Here is a 10,061-nt window from a genome sequence, read left to right on the forward strand (position 1 = left end):
AGTAAAATACTACCTTAACAGCAGAGCTAGCTCTTATGGAGCAGAGAGGTGATGTCTTTGGAAATTTCAAAGTCCAAAAACCATCAGCAGCACCTGGAGGTCAGGACTAGGTCACTCAAACAAAGCCCCCTGAAAGCAACTCTAGTAGCAGGAGCATGTTACAGGGAAGGGACTATTGAACAATTAAAGGAAACCGTAATAATGAGAGGGCTGCCCACAAATATTGAGCTCAGAAGTGGGCGAGGAAAGTAAAAAAAAAAAACCTTAAATGTCCCTTTAAGACAGGAAGGACAAGTGGGAACAATAGTCTGAACAACAGTGCTTGACTGTACAGCACCCTGCCCAGCGAAAGAAGATCGGATACTAAGGATCAAAGCCCTGCAAGAAATGAATAACCAGGAAACAATAGAAGGGACCAGGAAAGTGACCAAAAGGCAGAAAATTATACCCGGAAAATACTTCATGTTTAAGATGCGATATACTTAACAGACAGAACATAATCGGATAGGTTTCCAAACTCCCACGATTGGAAAAGCTGTCCTCAAACAACATCAAATATGCGAATCTTAAGGCGCTGCGACGTGGCGAAATTAATGAACGCACGAGATAGGTTTCAAGGAGGAGACATTTGTCCAAAGATTCATAGACAATAATACATCAACCCAATCTGTAACCAGTCTGATGGACACCTTCTAATATTTAATCCCTCCGTATCATTTGTATGGCAGTACCCCAGAGGGCATCAGGTGTAAAAACTACTCGCTCCGTTTTGAGAAACACAATAGGGGCACAGGAAGATGTCACAACATCAGGGCTGGGGCAAAGAGGTGGAAAACGTACATCAACCACAAAAAGAAGAAAAAGAGAACAGGAACACATCACAAAAGGGCCAAAGGGAACTAATTGCCCCTCATGGAAAGTATAGATTTAGCTATGCAAGTGAATAAGACAAGGATTCAACATCACCACAGCAGCACAAATACAAGCCAGAAGTGGACCAGAATGAAGACTAACTTGGAAGATCAACTTCCACAACTGTTTTAAGAATGTTTCAGCCTGGATAAAGAACAAATGCCTGAAGCTCAACACAGACAAAACGGAAGTACTGATCTTCAGCAGGCGCACCTCCCTCTGGAATGACTCCTGGTGGTCATCGGAACTCGGATCCACCCCTACTCTGACGGACCTTGCCCGCAACCTCGCATCATCTTAGAAACCATGCATGGTAGGGTTTTAAGTGTGATCCCAATTAACTGCCCAAGCGGAAATAATTTAGATTTGTCTGGGTTAATGAGGAGCCCCGAAGTTTGCCGAATTCCGGCATAATCTGTAAAAGAATTGGCACAGAGTACACTGGCTGTCACAGATACACCAGGGTGTCATCAGCATAGAGGAAGCCCCCCCCCCCAGCGTTATACCCCAGAGGCCCAGCGTACTTTCTCGACTAGTGGCCCCATAGCGGTTGCAAACTGGAGCGGCGACAGAGGTCAGGGCTGATCTGCAGGCATTCAAGTAGCATATTACTAAGATGAGTGCAAAATACTGTATTGATAGCACATTGCATATAGACTAGGTTCCTCAAGCTGTTGGAGCATCAGCACAGGAGTCCCAGGGTACTCCTACTAGACCAGGAGTGCTAGCATTGCCCCTGTTTTGTCCCCACAACGTGTAGACATTGGCGATATGCCGTGTGAGTGTATTTCTCGAGTCTACATCAGTCATCCAACAGTGCTGTGCGGGCCTTTTCCCAATCAGTTAGCATGTCAGGGTGTGTGGGGAGTAATGCCTCCAGTGCCCCAAATTCTCATTCATGGGCACCAATGTCTCTTTTGAGCTGCTGGCAAACCCCATAGGTCATCTTAATGCAAATTCCTCTCAGATAAAATGTTTACTGCCTCCCAGTATAGGGCTCTATTGCTTTCCAAACCCCAGTTTTCATTAAAATAGTGTTAATGACAGACTGTGGCCATGAATAGGGGATCAGTCAGTGCTTCCACATGCAACTGCATTATTAGGATTGCTGGTCTTCTGCGTTCTCCCCCAAAGCCCAACAGGATCGGGGGTGGTCCACCAGATAGCAGGTTAGATAGGTGATCTGAGACCATACGCACGTTATGGTTTGAAACCAAACAGTAGGCCATGCTGCTGCAAGTCCCCGCTGCAGACATATAGCATTAAAACACATTCTGTTGGGTGTCTATACCTCCAGACATGTCAGAGGTGCAGCTCCTGTATGATGTCTCTTAAAGCCACGATTGTACGGGAGCTAGTAGGACCCCCCCTAGGTGGCTCCAGATCTAGTGCCCCACTCAACACGAAGTTGGAGTCCCTCATCAGTACCACACAAGTAAGGTACGGCTACACTGATGTCATGACACTGGTGTAATAATCTGGGCTCTCAACATTTGGAGCACAGACGTTATAAAGCAAATTTCCTGGCCATCTGTGGCTCCATACAGGATAAAGTATCAGCCCTACAGGTCACCAATATGTGCTCTAGGATGGAACAGGACCCCTGGAGCTACCCAGACAAGCACCCCACTGGACATCCTGAATAGGATGTGGCATAAACTTGGACGCTCCATTGCTTTCACAAACAGGGAATACAGTCACCCCCATACATGCGTTTTCTGTAGAAATGCAATTGACACCTTGTAGAGTTTAAGGTAGGCATACACCGGTCTATTTTTCTCAAACCGAGCAATGCCTTTTACATTCCAAATTAAAACTATAGTCAAGGGGCTTGCCATTTGTAGTTAGTGTGAAACCTTCCACTGTCTCCTCTTGCCTAGTCATCCGAGAGGACGATCCACACTCAAACACAGCGCCACCACCAGACTGGACCTGGATGCACAAGAGCAGAACATATTTCCCAAAATCTAAGGTGATAAAAAAAAAATATAAAAAAAAACACACACAACACCCCTTCCAACGTGCCCCTTTCCCATAGGCAATAGGACTAACCCCAAACAATAACCATTTGGCCTATTCTCCACCCTGTCACCCACTGCAACACCAAACTTTGAACAAAACAGCTCAAAATGCCCTCTACCCCAATCCTTCCCCTCAAATGAGGTGGTGTCCCTATGGTTTCTGGAGAAGGTTCAAGGCCAAGGGACTCAAACTCCTTTATCTGATCCACTGCCTTCCATCTGGTGGGCACTCCCGGTGGTTGGGATAAAAACACAAGATAGAAAGACGAAAAGGGAGGGAAATAAAAAGGAGAAATAGAGAACAATACGTTTCAACATTACCAATCCCCTCAGCATCTGTTAAACACTCAGGATTCACCACATAGCCAATCCCCCTGTCGACCCTCAAGTCCTAGGACAGGCATCTCCGGGCACCCCTTGCAGCTGCAGGCAGCGATTTACTGGGCATAGACTGGCAGTGTCTAGATACAGTCTAACCTGTCTGAGATGCATCTCTGGAAGCCTGCCCGACTTCAATCGCTCAAAGATCACCATCAGGGAAAACCATTATTTTCCCCTGCTGATAACTGTCCTCCGAGCTTTTCCAGCATCCCCTCTGTCATCAGAGCTGTGCTGATTGCCTGTGTGTGTTAGGGAAATAGGATCCCTGCAGCCTGGTGTCCTGGCCAGAGGCATGCGCTGCAGAGTCCATCCAATCACTGGCTTAACCAGGCGTAAAGAAAAAGAGGACCATCCCCCCTCCCCCTTGTTGAACTCAGAGGTTCGCCAGAAACATCAAGCTCTATTATAGGTTGAGGTCCACATGCATTTTTTGACCAAGAGGAAGGACCTTCGCTGCTCTTGCACTCTATGTATTGTCAGGGTAAATGGACATATGGTGGCCTTCAAACATTAGCGGGCCCCTTGGCCTGGTACCCTGCATCACAGTCGCAGAAATTAATGAATCAAGCTATTATTGCTCGTGAGGAGCCCTGGGCTTCGGTGGCAGGGTTAAGGCCGTGTGCCATCTCAAATGTGAAGAAGTTGGAAAGCTTCTTAGGAAGGAGAACCTGAGTGATCAAATCCTCCAGAACAATTTGATAGACTGTTTTTCCCTCCCTCAGAACAACATGGATCTCAAATTATTCCAGCGGGAGCTCCCCTCTGAGTCTTCCATCCTTGTCACCAAGGCGAGCAGTCAGTCTCTGCAGGTTCTTGACTGTGTCCCGAAGTGAATTAACTTGTTGTTTCAGGGACTCTACCTGTTGTTCCGCTGTTGTTCAACGGTCCTCCACTTTGCGGATGTCAGTTCGCAGCAGGTTGACCTCAATTGCAACTGAGTCAGTCTTGTGGACCATCTCATCTTGGGAACTCTGTATCACCGATAAAAGGGTCTACTAAAGACAGGGATGAGTCTGCCGCCTCAGCTGGCTGCTCAGACTGGCCTATCACGTCCTCATCTCAGTTCCTTCGCTCTGAGAATATGGGCTGTGTGTAGCTGACAATTTTATTTGTTTGGGCTGCTTTATCTTTTACAATCATTGCAGCAGTCCGTCCAGAGGTCCAAAGCGGACACCCACACCCACCCGAGGGAGGAGTTACACTGGTGAGGTCCAGTTGCACCTAGGGACCAAGAGAGGGCCAGGGTGCCCCCCCCCCCCCCAAAATCAGCCTTCACGGGGTTGTCATGATGGATATTCGGTAAATCACCAGGTTCTCTACACCAAAGATGCAAAGGAGAAGGTCCTAGTATGCTACTGACAGGAGTTATAAGGAAATATGTGGCAGGTTCTGGGCACCACGATCCACCGCTACCCCAGTGCATAGAATGGTGAACATAGAAGTACGGAAAGAGGGGGCCAAAGTCTCCCTATAGGGAGGGCACCATGCTCCCAAGAAGGGGTAAAGGTCCGGGTCATCAGCAGCCACCACAGTATCCAGAAACTCAAGAAGGCATTTTTTCATGGTTCCGAGAAACCCAATCAGGGATATTAGGGGTGATCAGCACATTTTTGGGCCTCGGCCCAGATCACCCATGAGTCAGGAGCGAAGTGTGTCACAGGTGCCCTTCTGGCAGTTACCCACAGAGTAGGTCCTCAGGCAGGGTAGGGTTCAGCCACTGCTCCCTAGTAGTGTCCAGGGAAGACGTCGGCTCCTCTGGGACCAGGGCCAATAGCAGACGAATCTCGCTGCAGCGCTTTAGCACCTGTGGAGCCATCTGTGCACTCCTCAGGTGGCATGAGGTCCTCACCCTGTGATTCAGAGGGAGGTTGGTGACCAGCCTCCCAGCCAGTCTCCCAGCCGCCCTCCTAGGGGTGTCAGCGTTTATGTGCCCCGGGCAAACACAGTCTCCATGGCCTGCCAATCCTGGAGGGCCGGCACAGCGCGGGTAGCTGATCACACTTCGGGGCTTGGGGCTTCCTCACCAAGGTGCACAAAATTTCTGCCAGGTGGGGGAGGGAGGAAGGAGGACTCACAAATCGTACAACTGCTCCTGGCAATTGGTGTCTGGAGCCTCAGCTCCAGCAGTTATTCAGGCCAGTGTGGTGTTAGGCCCACAGCAATGCCCTCCCCACCAATAAGGCTGTTTCATCTCTGCTGGTCAGCACAGCCGTCACAGGCCCCTTCCAAGACTGGGCCTGGAATCTAACTAGTCACAAGACAGGATGGCTAGGGATTTAGTCAGGATTTCTCTGGCAAACCTCACACTATCAACCTGTAGTGATCACTTGGGGAACCTCATTACTAGACATCAGGTTTAATAAATATAAGAACAAAAGCACCAAGACATAAGCGGCTGCAGAGATCAAGATTTCACCCAAAAAAACAACAACAAAAAAAGTTTTTTTATGCTTCACATTGATTAATTTAGGGAAAGCACTGTTGGGTGAATAAAATCTGAGAAAACACAACAGCATGCCCTTTGCATGATGTGCAGCAGAAATGAAGGGAATGAGGGGCTATCAGTGATATTAATAAGCACTGAAGAAACAAGCATTGAAGAAACAATGTATAAGGCTGCATACGTTCTGCCTACCTTCCAGCAAGTTATTTTAAAGTTCAGTACGTCAGCACCTATTGCTATTTTTATACATTATCCAAGGTACAATTCTAGGATCATAATATTAAACAGAATAGCTGTGGCTTTTCTACACTCACACGGGAAAGGCCTGAAACTTCCAATCTGGGTACTCATTTTGTATGGAAAGTCAGCTCAGGACCACACGAGAAGAGGCAAGATTGAGGGGCATCTGCGTAAAAGTTTTATTTTTGAAATGTCATGTACATATCTGCATACATTTCTTTCAACGTCTTAGCCCAAGGAAAGCCAGATACCTTCAACAAAGTCGTACTGAACGATTTCAAGCACACTATAATTCTTGACACTGTCCTACCTTGTCCTTTTTGTCCTGCCGAGCATAGGGGAAGCAGGGAATGACAGCAGTGACGCGACAGGCAGATGCAATCTTGCAGGCATTGATCATGATAAGGAGCTCCATCAGATTGTCATTTATTTCCCCACAGCCACTCTGTACGATATAGACATCCTCGCCTCGTACACTTTCCCCAATCTCCACACTGAGGACAAGAAGAAAAAAAAAGGAAAAAAAAATAAAAAATCATCATTTCATAACTGCCATTTTGTACAGAAGTATCAAAAAAGAATTGCGCATCCTGTAACCCAAACGCAGACTTAAGAAATACACCAGGGCCCCTCCACACAATGTTGTAAGCTATAAATGAAAACTGTGGTACAACCATGCTGGTGACGTTTGTCTATAGCCATACCCGCCAAGATGCAGGTATGGCATGTTTAAATGGATGATCTAAAGCTGTGGATTAGAGCTGTCCTCCTGGCTTGCGCGAGAAGCTATAAATACAAGTTTGTGATTTATTCTGGTAATGACTGAACTTAACAACTATAAGTAAATTAGTTGAACTCAAAGCATAGTCTACATAGTAACCATGCATTTTTTTTTCTCTCCACAAGAATAGTTCAGGTTCTAGGATGCATGCAGAAGTCTTCATGAAGCTATGGTGCTCTTATTTTCTTGCACGACTGGATTCGCAAGGGTACTTCATTCCTTCCAGGATTGCAATTTAGATACACTACCCTTTCCACCTCCTAAAGTAAAATGTGCTTAACACAGTGGGGCATTTGGCAGACAACAAAACTATGTTAACATTTTATGAATAATAATTTTTTTAAAAACTAAACCAAAACGTTAGCTTATTCAAAACGTTTGCTGCAAAATCAAGTTATAATTTAAACCTGATGTTCCCTTCGAATTTACACAGTGTTCATGAATAGCAAATTTTAATGTTATGTCCTCAACTGTCCACTCTGTCTGAACGACATTTAAATAGAGAAGGCTTTTGTTTTCTAATGTAAAAAAATGCCTGTCCTTGTCATCACATGTCAGACCGTATGGGACTAAAAGAACAACTGATCTCGCAATTAAGGGAGGATGAAAAACAACATTTGTATCAAGTGTCTGGTATTAGGTTCCACCCCATTTACAGCTTTTACTTGTTTTTCACAAAACTGAATAATTATATAAGGAGATGGCGGAAATAATTCCTGTGACCCTGATTACATATTTGCATGTCCACTGACTACATGCACGCGAACTGAGCAAAATATGGAGTTTCACCATTGATGGACTTTTTACTTTCATTAACTTGAATGTAGACCCCCACACACTCATTTGCTGGGGAGCCCAAAACAGAATGAAGAGAATCTTAAATGCATCATCCTGCCAGACCAGAGTTCAGCTTTGAAACCATGAACAACGACAAACAGGCTGTGCAGGCCGTGTCACACCACTTTGTTTAATTTCAGTAGCGCTACGGTACAATATGGTTAAACGCAACAATGCAAAATCCAATAACTATTGCGTAGGCAAGACCTATTTGCATTGCCAATACTCGTTTTGGGATGAAGTACATCATTAAGCATCAGATGGGGACTGCTGCTGCTGTGTGCATTATATTAGTAGTATATTATAGTAGCGTGCTACTCATCGAAAAGCGCTTCGACGCCTCGTCAGGGGTAGTAAGCGCTATATAAATACGATTACAATACAATATTTACACTCACACACACAGCAAAGAGGTAGAAGATTTAGCTATAGTATATGGAGGACAAAATCCTTCAGAGTGCTCCTTGTATGCCATGGCATAACAGATCCTGGTGTATAAGATCCATTTTATAGAATCCTCTTGTGTACAGCCTCCCCTTTAATTTTCTGCAATGTACAGCACAAAGAGCGAGGCATACAGCCTGAGTTTGTGCTCTGTGTACATGGAAACTGACAGCTCATTTGCGGTCCTACCCATGAAATCTCTACTGCTCTTTGGTTGGATGGGGACAGAGTGAAGAAAGTGTGATGGACTGACCCAACTGGTTGGGTGGGCAACTTTTCAGCATAAAGGAATCCCCGATTCTCAAAACCAACTTATCAAGAGAGAATGTTGTGAAAGGAGGTTTAACACTCAATAACTCGCCTTTCAGACGCTATTCTTCTAGCAGTAAGAAAAATAGGCCCATATTTATACTTTTTTTAGCGCCGCATGTGTGTCATTTTTTTTTTTACACGGAAGCAGTGCAAACTTACAAAATACAATTGTATTTTTTAAGTTTGAGCCAAAAAACTACGCAAATGCGACACTAAAAAAGTATAAATATGGGCCTGTTTTTCTTACTGCTAGAAGAATAGCATCTGTAAGGCCATAGTTTTAAAATGTCAAACGTCTCAAAGTAAAAGGATGAAGGAGTTCAAACAGAGAACAAATCATAAGTAAAAAAAAATATATCTATCCTCCCACTCCTTTCATTTTGCCTCAGTGGGATCTTAATTTAGTTTTAAGTACATTAATGAATCTCCAGAGCTACAGGAAACTTAATTATGGAAGGCTGATTAGGTAGAGATCAAAGCCAAAAGGCCTGGCAAGTAACTCAAGTGTGGCAACTGTGCAGCTCTCCTTATCACAAGATCACAGGCAAAACGCAAAGCATCAGACAAATTAGCGTTTGAAAGGATCTAACAAATTATCATCACACCATTTAACAAACTCTGCCCATCTACCAGCATGAACACTTTTGGGGGAATGTCTTCTGGACAATTAAAATAACACCCACCCAAAGTGTAAAGTAAATCAGGTTGCCCTGTGGGATCTCCGCGGTCTCAAAAAGCCAAGGGATGCCCAACTATCACCCTCATGATTCTTGGGATACAAAGTAACTACTGCAATCAACATATTTTTTGAGGGATGGATCCAATTTAAAGTCACTAGACCATAATATATGAATTATTTTTGAATATAGGAAAAAAATGTTACATACATTACTTTCTATTCCAATTTTAAAATGTATTCGAGGGGCTGCAAACTTTGTAGGATATACCCTTTATTATTTTAATATATCCATGCATGGAAGCATATACAAACCTTTGAGTAAGCTGATGGTCTGAACTTGCATATACAGCGGTTAGTCATGCAACATATGACCCTCTGTACATGGTCTCCATATGAAATTATTTAACATGACGGCCATTATAAAAGATATCCTTGCAGCATTGTCAGTCATTATTGGTAGTCAAAATTTGAGGGACTTATCGCCAATATCAACATGTGGCTGGGTGGGCAACTGTGTCCTCCCCAAAAAAATAAGGCGTCCATCTTCTAGAAGTCACATAAAATAATTAAAATTAACCTTGGCCCAATAACATTCAGCACTCGGGTTTAAACCAAAGGCACTGTGTAAAGTATTTAATCACTGCATACACAGATGAAATACTCACCAAAAAAACCTCCTTAATTCTGAAATGAAATAAATGAAAAAAAAAAAAAATATATAGAACCGGAGATAGGAATTTTTTTTAAACAGTTATGTGAAAAGCATAAAGCAATAGTGGGACAGAAACATTTCCTGCATTGTGAGGCATGTGCGTCCCAACCAAGAGAGAAAGAAAAAGAAAGAGAAAGAAAGAGAGAAAGAAAGAAAGAGAAAGAGAAAGAGAGAATCCTCTGTACATATCAAAGGGCTCCCTGATTCCATAAAGAGGTACTAGTCCGTCAATGGGCCCATGGTTCATTGTCAGGAAGATCAGACTGATAAGGTTTGCTCTACCTAGAAATCTTGCTAGA

General features: G+C 44.2%; 1 protein-coding gene across 1 annotated transcript in view; it reads right to left on the reverse strand.

Annotated features, from left to right (window-relative positions):
• The window catches only part of PRPS1 (phosphoribosyl pyrophosphate synthetase 1), a 74,391-nt gene that overhangs the window by 53,795 nt on the left and 10,535 nt on the right, over positions 1-10,061 (reverse strand). Inside the window, exon 2 of the mRNA XM_069213569.1 lies at positions 6,308-6,491. Within this exon, the coding sequence (XP_069069670.1) occupies positions 6,308-6,491 (184 nt within the window). The remainder of the gene's footprint in view (positions 1-6,307; positions 6,492-10,061) is intronic.

Source organism: Pleurodeles waltl, chromosome 2_1, assembly GCF_031143425.1.
Source record: "Pleurodeles waltl isolate 20211129_DDA chromosome 2_1, aPleWal1.hap1.20221129, whole genome shotgun sequence".
Taxonomy (NCBI): domain Eukaryota; kingdom Metazoa; phylum Chordata; class Amphibia; order Caudata; family Salamandridae; genus Pleurodeles; species Pleurodeles waltl.